The following is a 15,215-nucleotide window of genomic DNA, read 5'->3' as shown; positions in this document are numbered from 1 at the left end:
AAAATGGAAAAAGCAAAAAAATCCCTACTCTCAAGGAGCTTCCCTGCTATCAAGGGCCTCTACAACCCACTCTAACACCAGATTGTTGCAGAGAGTAAATAAAAAATAATAAAGTAAAAAATAAAGTTCTTTTGAAATGCTAATAGATAACATCCTATTCCACATCTTTATTATCTGACAGGTTTGAATGATGGCCCCTCTAGGTCTAAAAAAATAGACTAAAATAGGTTTGTAGAAAACACATCCCTATTAAATAACTAATTCTCCTGTGACAGTGGCACGCTAAGTGTATGAAGGAGAAACAAGAGATGTAAATTATTTTTTTATCAAGACTTATATTCCTCACACATTATGAATCAGAAAACTTTCGCATTCTTCTTAACCCTTACTTCACACCAAGTACTCTACACACTGGTCTCCTTTCTATGTCTCACATGTGATACTCCTCCCAATTCTAAGGATTTTCTCTGGATGCTCCCAATATTTGGAACCCTCTCCCTCTTCATCTTGACCTCCTGATTTCTCTGATGTCTTAGTCTCAGAGCAAGCCTTACTTTCTGTAAGAAACCTTTCTTTATCTTTCCTAGTCTTAATAACTTCCCTCTGAAATTATCTCCAACATTGCTACATGTAGATTGTGTGAATGTAGTCTCATCCATTGGCTATGAGCTCCTGGAGAGTAGGGTTTGTTTTTTGATTGTTTTGTTTTGTTTGCAAGGTTAAGTGACTTGCCCAAGGTCACACAACTAGGTAATTTTTAAGTGTCTGAGGTCTGATTTGAACTCAGGTCCTCCTGCCTCCAGGGCTGGTGCTCTATCCATTGTGCCACCTAGCTTCCCTGCTCTCAGGGTTTGGATTTTGTATTTTCTGGTATCTTCAGAATTCAGTGGGAAGCTGACAAATGTACTTGACTTATAATCTGATCAAAAAGATCACAATCCTGTCAGTGCCACAGTGTGGAGGAATAGATTCAATATAGTTATTATGTCAGTAATGTCAATATGGTAAACTGTGCTCTGTAGGAGTTGATATTGGTCCAGAGGTCCACTAACTTCTTTGTGGATGTTAATGTGGACCATAGAACAGAGCATGCTCATTAAATCTGCAGATGTTCCACATTGAGGGGAATGGCTTATAATATATAAAGACTATATAACAAGAAGGAGTGGAAACTTGGCCAAACTCAAATGGATTGAGTTTCAACTAGGATACCACCCATCTGCCCAAGAGGACTAAAAGTGCTTGCTAAAAACAAAAAAAACAAACAAAGGGAAAGTAGTATTATTGAACCCATAAGAGAGCAGACTGAAGAGTGAATAAACTCTCTGCTAATTTTAGAGCCTAGGTATATGCTAGCCTTGAAGATTTTCTCATCTGTAAAATGAGAGGCATTGAACAATTTAATTTCTCAGGTTATGAAATCCTCCACCTCTAAAATTCTGTGAAGGAGAGTCTTAACTTCTTCCCATATTCTTCCTTGCTTAGAAAAAAATATATATAATTTCTGCTTGGTCGTGATATAAAAAGTAAGAAATTGCACTGTTTCTGAATCTAACATTGTTGTCACCAAGTCATTCTGACTCTAAAAGTAGAAAGGAGATAATAGCAACTGTCCTATCTATGCCATATCAAAGTACCTTGAAAATTATAAAGTGTTGTCTGTATATGTCTAAGGTGATTTATTACCATCGGAGAGATGCAATAGCCATAGGAGTCTGAGGATTGATTGGAAAAATAAACCCATTCATATACAGTCTGTTTAAGCTGGGAGTAGGCAGCAGTGAAGAAATCTAATGCCTCTGGCTCCTCCCATGTCATGTCTGTAATATTGGAGAGTGAGATAGGTAAGAGGAGACAAAACTAAGGCATCTTCTAGTAGGGTTTTTGTTCCCTGTGTCTGACTTGCAGGCTGTGAAACTGTGAGTGCCTCTCACACATGCACACTGGTAAGATTAAGTCAAATTTAGCAATCAAATTGTTATATCACACAATCTCTATGTGTCCAGGAAGTCTTTCTTTCTTACAATCATTCCCCTTAAAATGATTTGCAATTGGTACTCTTTTTTACACAACATAGAGCCAAGGAAAAGGGTAAGTAGTAACGACTTCCTTCCTTGTAATGAAAAATGACTGTGCTTTCCTCCTGTGCTCTCCCAAATAATTTCTTAGACCTGTGGTATTTAGTAGATTATCCCTTCGAGGCCTCTTTGGATTGAAAAATGTTCCATTCAGCTTTCATTTAAGCTCATACACACATGCAAATTCTCACAGAAGAAAAAAATATGGCATCACTTCCTACCCCCCTTTCCCAATTCCAATTAGCATGCCTTGACTCATCTTTGTCAGTTCTGCTACACCATCCATGGAATCTTTATTCTGGTATCTTAATATGCTATTTTTATTGCTGGCATTTGTGCTGCACGAATTTCAAATAAAAAAATTAAAGCAATTTAAAACAAGAGTTGGTTCCCCTTAAAAAAAAGTATAAAACTGGCCAGATTAGCTCATCATCAGGTCTACAGTATCATTTCTTTTGTCTTGAAAGAAACAAAAGTTTGTTACCAGGTATTTTGAACATGCAGCAAAGGTCAATGGAATCCAATGCAGATCTTTTTTTATTTTTTCTTCTATAGTGCTAATAGTGGAAATTAAAGCACCATGCATAACAAATGGAATAGTGGAGCTTAATATTACTAAGCAACTGATTAGTAGCTTTGTTTTCAAAACACTTCATTGTCCAGAGTTACATGCCTTAAGGAAGGGAAATTGTTTTACATATGATAGCTAAAAAGATCACATTTTGTCCTTTCTCAGTTGATGCCAGAGAGTCTTGGGAAGGATGTAGAATAGTAGTGTGGGAATTTTTGTGAAAGAAGGATCATTTATGTCAGCTCACAAATTTAAAGTTGGAAGGCACCTTGAAAGACATTTAGTCCAATCTCATTTTATAGCTTACTACTGGGGGGGGGGAGGGGGTCATGTTAAATGAGGTCACACAGGTAAGTGGCAGAGCTAGGATTAAAATTCAGGCCCTTTGTTTCTAAATCCAATATTCTTCTCACTGTATCATAAAGAATGTGTAATAATAGATTAAAAACGAATAAGATGACATCATTGGAAAAGATGATGACCATACTGGTCCACTATCACTGGGGTATTTACACCGAGAGGCAAGGATGAACTTTTCTTTTTGTCATTCACAGTACTCTTTTTTGGGCTAATAGCCTGCACTTGTGAGATGGCTGGCCAAAGTGAGAATACCAAATCTGTGGTTGTGGGACTCAATAAAGTCAACTGCTCCAAATAGGTAAAGTAGAATGAATTTAAGTTCATGAGTGTCTAGTCAGCTGAGATAGTGTTGCTCAGTTCTTTCAGTCATGTCTGACTCTTCATGACCCCATTTGGGGTTTTCTTGCAAGGATACTGGAGTGGTTTTGTTTCCTTCTCCAGCTCATTTTATAAATGAAGAACTGAAGCAGACAAGGTTAAGTGACCTGCCCTGGGTCACACAATTAGTAAACGTCTGAGGCCAGATTTGAAGAGAAGAGTCTTCCTGACTTCAGACACAGTTCTCCATCCACTTCAGTACCTAGCAACTGAGATTACTAGCCACAGTCAATTTAGAAAGGAAAGAAAGAAAAAAAATAGGATTGTGAATAATAAAACATTTAATAAGTTTACTTACTCTAATGAGGTTTAGTCATACACTTAATTTTATACTTTCTATTTATATTAACCCTTAATTACAAAGTGACTGATGATCCCTTCTTCTAGTATCTTGTCATATTCCATATTCAGCACATGATTATTTGAGTGTGGATTTTTCTTTAGTAGAGACATTACATGACCAGGGCCCTGCTCCTTGGAGAGGAGCAGGTATCCTCTGTAACCAAGCTGGGTCAAGACATAGAGGTGGGTGGACCATTTGGATTTTTTCTTTCTTTTTTTTTGTCATTAGTATCAAAGAACCCCAGAGTTGGAAGACTTCAGAAATTCTCTGGTATAACCTTTACTTAAAGCATGAATTCTAAAAGGCTATGCGTGAACATTCTCAGTTCTCACTACCTTTGGAAGCAGCTCATTCCATTTCTGGCCAGTTCTAATTGTTATGTTGATCCTGGCCAAGTTCTTTTGTTTTCCATTTTTAAATATTTTAAGCCTGATTATGTTTCCCTTACCATTATTACTGATTGAAAAGAGTTTGTTGTGTATCCACTCTACAATTCTGAAACTTCAACTCTCATTGGTTTCTGCTCTGTGAAGTTCTAGATCTGTCATATGCTTAGAATGCCTGTCATAATAGTAGCTGTTAACTATGTGTTCTCCTCCTATTTATTCTGTCATCCTAATGTGTCCCAAGATTTGTCTGGGCAAGATGAAGTACACAGATCAGGAAAGTTCTTTACCTGGAATAGGTTTTTAGGGGAGCTGGAGGGGGAGCTGGGAAGAAGATAGGATTACAGCGCAATATTAAGCAACTAAAGTTTTATTATTTTTCAAGCAGAAAGTAGCTTCCTCACAGTTTTCTTTCCTTTGAGAGGTGGCATGGTATAGCTGACAGAGCTATTTCCATCAGGAAAATTTGTTGTCTTTGACTCCTACCATCCATGCTGACCATGAGAAAGGAACTGCATCTTTCAGTGCTCCAGGTAAATCTCTAAGGAAGTTGTTGATTTGTACCAATAGAGGGAATTTCCATACCGGGAATTTCCTACACCAATAAAATCATGGGTTTAGTCTCCATTGTTACTCTCCAAGCAATTTTTTCCTCTTTTTTTTGGAAGTGGCCATTCTTGGTCTCTTTGTCTCATCTCTCCTACCTTACCTTACTTATTGACTGTTTGGGCATTGCATCACTCAAAATGTGACCTGGGAAAGATCTAGCTTTAAAAAACTATGGTCTCCCACTCCCAGGGTCATCTCCAGTAGTGATGATCCATATCTGGTCGCTGGACCCAGATAGCACCGGAGGAGAAAGTGAGTCTGGTGAGGCATAGCACCCTTTCACTTAAATACACCTCTGAGTGCCCCCCTCTCAGTTTTCTCATATGTAAAATGAGTTTGGAGTAGGGTTATTACCTCTACAATCTTTTCTTTTTCTAAATTTGTTATTCTATGAATCCCCTTAGATGGGCATCAATATCAGTGAGCAAGCCAATATCAAATAGTTCATAGTATTATCACAAAGTTCTTCAGTGCTTATATGATATTTTTATATGTTTGAGTATTTGTGTGTGATTAAATATGATATTTATCATATTGGGTCAAATCCATTGTCCATCCATCTCAATAATCTGTCTCTGATAGAAGTACTAAGGGATGTATTAATATAATAGATAACAGAATCTTAGTATTTTGGAAAGAATCTTGGATTTGAAATTAAAAGGTTTTGAATCACTACTAAATACTTAGTAGTTATATGCTTTAGGAAAGCCTTTTTGGAGCCTTGGATTTTTCATCAATAAATAAGAAGGTTGAACTGGAATCTAAAGTCCCTTTCATTTCTAAAATTCTATGATCCTAGATAAAATTTAAAAGGAATAAATGTGAGGTTCTCTATTTAAGTTTTGGAAAAATAATCACACCCTGCAAGATGAAAAATACTTAAAACTAGAGTATATCTGAAAAAGGCTTGAATGTGTATGCAACAAATTATTAACATTAATGTAATTTTGATCTTGGGTCATTTGATGGAAATATAGCATTTTGAACATGGAAAGCACTAGTACCATGAACTAGTTGGATTGTATCTTAAATATTTTGTTCTACTCTAGGTAACACATTTTAAGGTGGACATTAATAATTTAAATGATATCCATAGAACATATTTAGAAATGTGCTGCTTCAAATCAGATGACTTAGTAGCATTGAGTAAGTCCCTGGGCAAGTCATTGATCTCACTGAGCCTCAGTTTCCTCATCTGTAAAATGCATATAAGAATAGATCAAACGATTCTATGTGCAAAATGCCTTATAAACCTGAGAATATTTGTAAATACTAATCATAATCATCATCATCATCATTAAAAATATTTTTCAAGTATTTTCTCAACTGTTATTCAGAAAAGGTGGTAGAAATGGTTTCTAATGTTTAGAAAGCAGAACTTGAAACAATGTAAATTAAAAGAAGATAGATGAATTCAAGATAACAAATAATGTTTTGAACAGTGAAAGTTGTCAAACAGTGGAATATGCTTTTCAAACTATTTCTGGAGGTATTTAGCAAGTTCTTGAACTAGAGGAGAGCTTGGAATACATATTTAAATATTTTAAAATTCTATAATTCAAATAAATCTTTACAGAATTTTCCACCATTAGATAATATTGAGTTTAGTTAATATGTAAGGCAAAGCAATGTTATTAACATGGATACCACTCTCAAATTCTCACTCTCTTTCTCCCTCGATATCTAAGTTGTTACCATGACCTCTAGATTTTGCTTTCATAACATCTCTTGTATATATTTCATTCTCTCCTCTGAAATCACTCTTGTACAGACTCTCTTATACATCATTTTATCACCTGATTAGCTTTCCTGCCATGAGCCTCTCTTCACTCCAGGCTATCCTTCCTATCAACTTTCAAGTTTATTTTCTTAAAGCACAGATCTGACCATATCATTTTCTGTTTTTTCCCCTCTCAATAAACTCCAGCCTCAATAAAGTCCAGGAACAAATATAACTTCTCTATTTGGCATTCAAAACCATCCATAACCTTTCCTCCCCCACCACCCTGCCTTCCTTTCTTTTTTACATTTTTATACTCCACCATATACACTGTGATCTAGTAACTCTGGCCTCCTTGCTGTTCTTTGAATAGGATATTCTATTCCCCAACTCTGTCGTTTTTACTGACTGGCTCCCAGGAATAGAATTGTCCCCTTATCATCCCTGTTTCTTGATTTTCAAGGAGCTTTTCAAATCTGACTTAAAATCATACCCAATTTAGGGACTGATCCCTACTAATTCTAATGTGAAGAGCTTTCCAATTGTAAATTATTATTTTCAATTTTCCTGTACATAACTTGTTTCTGCATAGTTTGTTTTTTTTTCTTTCATTAGACTTGGAGTTCCTTGAGACCATATTGTGTTTTTAAATCCCTCCAGCACTTGGAGAGTGCTTGGCACATACAAAGTGTTTAATAAATGTTTATTGACTGACTGATTTAAATACTACGTGTTAGACACTGTGCTAAGGACTGAGGATACAAAAACAACAAAAAGACAGTCCTTGTTCTCAATGACTTTGCAGTCTAATGGGAGAAGGCAATACATAAAGGGGAACTAAAAAGCAGTTATGGATACTGTGTGTGTGTGTGTGTGTGTGTGTGTGTGTGTGTGTGTGTGTGTGTGTGTATGTGAAGGCACTTGGTGTGGGGCATGAGATTAAAGTCCAAAATATCTCAAGCTTGGATAGTAATGAAGGGAGCTTGGACTGGGCAACTTCATAGAATAGAGCCTCATCAAGGAGAGAAGAGTGTCAGTATAGTTCAAGGTGAGAAGGCTTCAGGAACAGAAGACCGTTCAGTGTCTATGTTTACACTATCCACTACCTATACACATCAGTCCTGTTTTTTAAGGTTCTCCCTTTCCAAACTTAAGTGTTAAAGTTTTTGTTCCCTTCATTTACTCTGCTCTAGCCAAACCAACTACTCGCCATGCCCCATCCAGACATGGCATTTCCTTGCACCTGTACTTTTTCTCATGTTATTTCCTGTGCCTAGACTATCTTTTACCAGGCCATCTCAATCTATTCCTCTCCCTTATAGAAATAATCACTAGTCTTTGAGCAAGGGATTTGGGTTAGATTAAAATCATGGTTTTTTCCACTTATGAGCTATCTTTGTTTCTTTTTCAGCAAAATAAAAGGACTGGGGGTGGCTAGATATTGTAGTGGATAGAGCATTGTCTCTGGAGTCAAGAGGACCTGAGTTTAAATCTGACCTCAGACAACTTAATAATTGCCTAGCTATGTGACCTTGGGCAAGCCACTTGACCCCATTGGCTTGCAAAAAAAAGAACCTAAAAAAAGGACTGTACTAGGTTCTCTCTAAGGTTTCTCTAAACTCTACTATCATGATTCTGTGATTTTCACTGAATTTTTATGTATTCTTTAAAATCCAACTCAAATGATACTTCTCTGGGAAGATTTCCCTATCTTCCAGTTGGAAGTGACCTTTCTTCACTACTTTACCCTTCTCACGCACATCTATATTATTTGGGAATATAGTCATTTGTATATGTATCATTAAGTCTTTTCCTGAATGTGACCTCCACAAGGGTAGAATTAGATTTAATAAAGTGTGAATCTCCTCTAGTACCTATTCTAGGGCTAAACATAGAATAAGCACTTGATAATTTTTTTGATAAAGTGATTTTAATGTTTGCATATAGCAGTTGTCTTAGTCCCTTAATATTTTTTTTTTGCTCCTCTCTGAGACTCTTATTTAGATTTATTATGTCTCCTTTTGAAATATGGTGACCAGAATGCATTGAGATTACACAGAGCTGGGGCCTTCTTAATTCCTCACTTCCATAGACCTCTGATCCAGCCAGCTAAGGACTGTCTTTAACATCCACCTCTAGGTCAAAATCTGTCTTAAGTTTGGGATCAATATTTTCTTGGACAGAATACCAGACTTGAATTCAAGAAGATCTACATTCAAATCCTCCCGAAACTTAATTGCTGATTGGCCATGAACAAGACACTTTCCCTCTCTGTTACAATTTCCTGATTTGTGAATGAAGATAAGATTTGTAGTACTTACCTCACAGAGTTAGTAAGAGATGGGCTCAAATGAAATAATGCATTAAAAGTGCTTTACACTTCTAGTTCTTGGTTATTATGATGAATAATGTAACTACTATTAAAAAATTATATATTTGGAGAAAGAAAAGGCAAACCATTGCAAGATTTTTGCCAAAAAAGCCCAAATGGGGTATGAACAGTCAGACTTGACTGAAAAAAATGAAGAATATCAAATACATAGTGCTTTCCACTTTGAGTAATACAGCAACAACAATAATTTGAAGACTGGCAAATAGGTTTCATAACTTATCAGGAAATCATTCTAGTCACGTTCTAAGAATAACTAATGTATAGGTTCATATATTGCTTTCAAGTTTGCAGAGCATGTTAATAATAATAATCATGATGATAATAGTTAATGTGGAGTTGTATGCCAGTAGCTTCCAAAGCTCAGAATAAAGCAATTCTTATTTTGGATGCCACTCTGAATTTATTTCCTGTTTCCAGGAATTGAACTTTTATTTCCTTGTGACAAAATATCTGCCTTGTAAATCGGTTCTAATAACTAGATCAGTTCATTTTCACTTTGTGCCTAAGTCCTTTCCTTTGTTTCCTGCTTATTTCCCCACAACCCCAGTCTTTTCAGGACTGGACTCCTCTCTCTTCTCAGTCCCTATGGTTGATTTTCTATTATATGAATTCTAAAACTTCTGATGATGATTTCCTACTAAATTGACTTCTGAATAGTTCCCACTTACTGTCTTCCCTGACAGCATCTTTTACTCACCTAATGCCAACTTCCTGCCTTCTGGCTTTCATTCTAGCATCAACTATTTGCATTTCCCTTTATTTTCCTCAATGAGTATGTTTGGTCTCTGAGTCTTAGTAATACCTTTTTTGATCTGTCATCAATTGCACCCTACTCATGATATATAGGCCTGGACAATACCATTTTACCTAAAGACTACTTCATTTTATAAGTAAGGAAACTGAGGGAGATTGTCTTTTATCTAAGGTTATGTAGTTAATTAATAGCAAACCTAGATCTCCATTCTTTGAAATTCCAACTTAAATATAAGTTTTTGAGCTGGAAGGGATCTTAAAAGTGTTCTACTCTCTTAGTCCACAAATGAGGAAGCTGAAATCCAAAAGAGGTATGACTTATCTGAGACTACATGGTTAATAAGCAAAAGAATCAAGATTTTAAAAGTACATATTTTGCAAAAGAGATACATGAATGTATGTGTGTGTGTATCAACACACATACACAGATAGATACTATTTAGTGAATCTTTAATCTCATTAATCTGATACTCCCTCCAGTGGGGGAAAATTGCAACCCATTTACACTTATTCTGTGGAACTCTTACATATATCCTCTATCCACTAAATATGCTTAGTCTAACCCTCATTAGATTACTGTGAAGCATACAGGCAGTTCATCAGTTATCTTTCATGCTTGTTAATTAGCCCTTGGGGCTGCATTTTGGAGGAGTCCTTAATGATAAAAGACAAAGTCAAAGTAGAATGAACATTTCAGTCCTAACTTCTGTCCTGGAATCTGAGAACTGGAAGAGACCTGAAAGTTTATCTGATTGAAATATTTCATTTGACAGATAAGGAAACTGAGGTCCAGTGGGATTTAAAAGCCTTGCCCAAGGTCACATATGTAGTCAGGGACAGCAGTAAGATGTTTGTAAATATTATGTGTGATTTTGCCTCATTTGTATCCATGCTTTCTGAGTATTCTTTTTGTTGTTTGAACTAGAAAATTCTAACACGACAAAAAGGTGTATTTATTCTAGCCTTGGCTGAGGTAGTTCTCCTTTGCATTCTGATAAACTTTCCACTTATTTGAATTTAAAATAAAACAAGCAGGAACCATAGCACCCCCAAATGCAAGGAATGTGACACATTTTCCCTTAATGCAATACTACGTATTTTCTCTTAACAATTATCATGTAATTATTTTAGAAACTGTTGCTATCAGTGCAAACCAGCAAAGCTGTGTTACTATTCAGGAATAAAGCTTGCTTTTAATTGACTGAAATGTCAAAACTGCTCAAACTATTCTTAACACTATTTACTTTTCCTGGGACTCATAAAAGAGCAAAGGAAACTTTAATTGGAGCTATAGTCTTATATAGTACTTTCACTGAGAAGAATTAAAAGCTACTCTGGCACTTTTTCATTTTTTTCAGGGCAGATAGATGGGATAGTGGATAGACTACAGGGTCTAAAGTCAGGAAGACTCAACTTCCTGAGTTCAAGTCTAGTCTCAGACACTTATTACTATTATTAGCCTGTTTTCCTCAGTTTCCTCATCTGTAAAATTAGCTGGAGAAAGAATTGGCAAAATATTCTACTATCTTTGAGAGAACCCCAAATGGGATCATGAAGAGTTAGATGCAGCAACAAGACACAACATTTTTTTTCTTTCTATCTTGCAGGAAAGGTCCTTTTCCTCTTACCTTTGTATTCTGTTTGGGCACTTAGGAAGGTCATACATTTGATTTCTTCTTCATGGATTTCCAAGTGAAATCTGCATTCTGGGTGAATACCATTTACCTATGAGAAATTAAATGAATGTTTCATAAGTGATAGTCTTTTCTTACTGGAGTAAAATCAAACTCATCCCTTCTTAAAACAACAACAGCAAAAAACCAAACCTTCATACTCTTCATATTTTCTCAACTGTTTCAATATAATATTATTCAAGATCAATTTACCCATCCCTTGTATATTGCTGTATAATGAAGGTCTCTTTTTAATTTTAATTTAATTATTTTCCAATTACATGTAAAGATAGTTTTTAACATAATTAAATTCTCTTGTTTGCTTTTGGAAAATAGTGTAAAAAAGCAAAACTGAAGATGCATTTCTATTCCTTTTCAAAGAAAATTTTGTAAACATATGATAAGATTATTGAGTTTGCACTCATCTCAAGAACAAAAAGAATACTTTAGTCAAGTAATTATTTGGTACAGAAAATCATAACATTTCAAAGTAAATGAGCTGGTTTAAGTAAATACAATGGTGTGTATTCTTAGGAGACTAGTGAATACTGTGTACCAGATGCAAATATATTAGCATATTTCCTCTGAAACACTCTCCACTCTTTTTTTTTTTAAGTCAGAGAAGATTTCAAAATGAGCCACAAAATGTGAAATTGTGTCATTTTAAACTTTAAATTTTAGAGTAGAGGATGGAGGGGAGGAGAAACAGAGGTAATTTCATACTTTGTAACTGGATTAAATATATTATATGCATAGTAATTTCAAAATGCTTGCTATCTCTTTCCACAAGAAGATAAAGCTAAGGGATCTCCTGTCTCTTAGATGATACAATTAATCACTATTCAGGTAGAGTGCTAATTCTCAGAGTTCTGCTTTTGGTTCCCCCCCTTCCCAATGTGTACACAGATTTCATCAGTAAAGGAATTCAGATTTGTGTCAAAGAATATTGCTTTTTTATTTAAGAAGTGAATATGTGTTATACCCTCACAATTTCAGTACCATTGAAACAAGTTGGTGTTCCTCATATAGGAACTCATAGACTATTTTTTTTTCTTTTGAGGAGAAAACATTCACAGATTCTATACTGTCTGGTATATTCAGCAAAGAATTTAAAGAACAGGAGGTCTACCTTGTATATGTTTTTAAAGAGCCAAGGTCTTATTTTTTTTTCCCTCTTTGTTATATAAGCTACAAGTTGAGAAAACTCCTAATTGCAAATGAGATTGTATTTTTGAGAAGTAACTCATTTGAATAGGCTTAAATATCAAAATGAAGGGACATCTTATTGAATAAAAATTCAAATCTTTGATGAGAATTGTCTAATATGGTTAAGATAAGGACCAATAAGGTTTAGAAATGGTAACAGACACAATAATAATATGACCAAAATAGCATTAATAAATAGCAGCACTTTGTGATGTCAAGAAAACCTATTTTTCAAAATACTTACACAACAATATTTATATACTATCAAGTTCTTACTGAAGGAAGTGATGGGGTCAGTTGTGAATTCATGTATGCCAAAAAGACTCCTCATAATAAAGCTGAATAACTCCGGTAAGCTTCCTTAACTACCCAATTAGGAAGTATTTCAGAAATTACAACCTTTACCAAACTCTTGCATTCCACTGAAACACATTCCATTGTGTTCTCAGACACAAAGACTAATTCTAACAAAGAGTTTGACCATTAATTTCAATTAATATGATAGTGATAATACTGCTTATGTGTATTCTCTTCCCTAACTGTAAGATATACAGGCAGGAAAGTTAGAATTCAGATTTAACTTTCCCTTTCTTCATTTGGACAGTGGCTTCACCTGTATGAAAACTCCTTCTTCAACCAGAACTCAGCAACTGCATGACAGTTTGTCTTTGACACTTACAGTACACATTCAATTTGGATCAATGTATACTATGGAAACAATGTGAAGACTGGCAAATTGCCTTCTGTGGGGGGGTGGTGGAGTGGGGGAGAAGTAAGATTGGGGAAAAACTGTAAAACTCAAAATAAATAAAATCCTTAAGAGACTTACAGTGGACTGATAGAATAAATGACTTGCCTCCTTTTCTCACAGCTAGTCAAGTTGGAGGGATGACTTGAACCCAAGTTTTCCCGATGACAACAGGCTCTGTAGCCACTGTGCCACATCACCTTTCCATTTATCCCATTTCATCAACTGAATTCTTCAAGCTCAAAGAATTGTTGCCTTTTTCTCTTTACTGATTTTTCTCTAGCCACCATACTTTGGTTTATCTTTTCTGTCCCTCTGCTTTGAAATGGAGGATTTCATGCTGTGGCAGCTTTAAATATTTTCAAAGCAAATTGACTTAAGCTCTTTTGGAGGTTTCTATTCTTTCTTTCTTGGGAACAAGTTCTAAACAGCAAAGCACTGGGTCGTGTCTAAGTGCGCTGGGTGGAAATCGGGGTGCATGAAAGGATTAGAGATAGAGAGCAGATATTAAGGGACCTGGACAAACTTCCCAACCGCTGCTCTTTGAAGTTTGAAACCTGTGTTCCCCTGATTCCCGCAACAGCCAAGTGGAAGGGCCATGGCCGATTCCAGCCTTCCAGCTTGGGTTTTATTTAGTAACCGGGTCTTTGCGTGCAAAGGATCAGGAGCTGTGTTGATTTATTTTTTTTAATTAAAGGATCAGAATAGGCAGCCAGAGCCCGTTTCTAGGGAGGCAAGCATGTTTGGGGAGAGCTTGGGAGGGCAGGAAGAAGAGGCTCTTTCTAAGCGCTAAGAGTTCCCAGGTCCCAGCAGCCCGGAGCGCTTCGAGTGGGAAACGTCTTGTTTATCTGGGAGGCAGCGCAGGGAGGGCAAGGGCAGCCAGGCTGGCCACTGTGGTCGTGGACAGAGGCGCCGGGCAGCTGGGCCATCCGCCAAGCACCTTAGCGGACAGCTCTCCCATAGAAGGCTGACCCCAAAGCCTCCCCGGAGCTTTGCGTTTCTTTTTTCTAAACTTTTTTTTTGCCAACTCTCCGCGTGGGCACAACCCTTCCTAGGAGAATGGGTAGCAGCCCAACCGCAATTGGAAAGGGGAGGGAGAATGTTGCCATTTCCAAGCCCCCCCTCCAATTCCTGCCCGAGAAGCTGCAGCCCCCCTCGGGGTCTTCCTCGGGCAAGGGGGCTACTTACAGACACCGGCAGCAGGCAGCAGCAGGTTAGGAGCGCGGGGAGCAGCACCGGGCACCTCCTCATGCCTTCGGATGCCCGAGTCCCAGGTCTATGTGGAGGACGCGGGGAGGATGGATGGAGGGGCACGGATCAGCTCGAGAGCCGGGATCGCTTCTTCCAAAGAGCTGGGGAGTCCCGGAGCAGGAACATGGGGTCCGGTCCGCAGAGGGGGAGACCCCCGCCCCCACCGCCCCCCGCCCCACCTAGCTCTTCTGCCGCTTCCCTGTCTCCCGAAAGGCAGCCAAAGCCTTTGAACTCTGCCTCAGCCTGTCTCTCTGGCCACCCGGGCCCACGTCCCACCTCCTCAGGCTCCGCTGCCCGGGCTGCTGGGGCCGTCACCCACGCGTGCTCCGGGCAGAGGCTGCTGCTCCTGTAGCCCAGGCCCCTTAGCCTGTCCCGGGCCCCTCTCGGGGCTCCCTGCGCCCCGGCTGTCCCCAGCCTTGATCCTGCCCTTGAGCGCTGGGCAGTGTGAGCGCGGGGCTGCCTTCTCCCTTTTCTTTCCTCCCTGCAGAGCTCTTCCTTCTCCCTTCCCTTCTTTCCCTCCTTCTCTTCCCACCCTCACTCCTCCTTTTGTCTCTCTCTCTCTCTCTCTCTCTCTCTCTCTCTCTCTCTCTCTCTCTCTCCTCCCCACTTCCTCCCTCGCTCCAACACAGTCCTCCTTCCCCCCGGTGCTGCCTTAGCTTATGGGGTGCGGAGAAGAAGCAGCGAGAGAGGAGAAAGTAGGAGGGAAAAGAAGGGAGCCCTGTCAAGGCTTGATCTTGGCTTTTTCCC

At 38.0% G+C, this 15,215-nt stretch overlaps 1 protein-coding gene across 2 annotated transcripts in view; it reads right to left on the bottom strand.

Moving 5' to 3' along the window:
• Positions 1 to 14,626, bottom strand: part of VIPR2 (vasoactive intestinal peptide receptor 2) — a 143,401-nt gene extending 128,775 nt beyond the window's left edge. The window contains exons 1-2 of one of the 2 annotated variants that reach the window (XM_074193239.1): positions 14,406 to 14,626; positions 11,219 to 11,315 (exon numbers count right to left, since the gene is read on the bottom strand). In XM_074193239.1, coding sequence (XP_074049340.1) covers positions 11,219 to 11,315; positions 14,406 to 14,468 — 160 coding nt within the window. In that variant the 5' untranslated portion in view covers positions 14,469 to 14,626. Of the gene's footprint in view, positions 1 to 11,218; positions 11,316 to 13,298; positions 13,611 to 14,405 lie in introns of those variants that run through there. The other variant, XM_074193240.1, reaches the window with a different exon arrangement.
• Between the last annotated feature and the right edge of the window lie 589 nt (positions 14,627 to 15,215).

The sequence above is a fragment of the Macrotis lagotis genome, chromosome 7 (genome assembly GCF_037893015.1).
Source record: "Macrotis lagotis isolate mMagLag1 chromosome 7, bilby.v1.9.chrom.fasta, whole genome shotgun sequence".
NCBI classification, from domain to species: Eukaryota; Metazoa; Chordata; class Mammalia; order Peramelemorphia; family Peramelidae; genus Macrotis; species Macrotis lagotis.
Note: the sequence above shows the minus strand (reverse complement) of the source record. Positions and strands in the feature narration are given on the sequence as shown.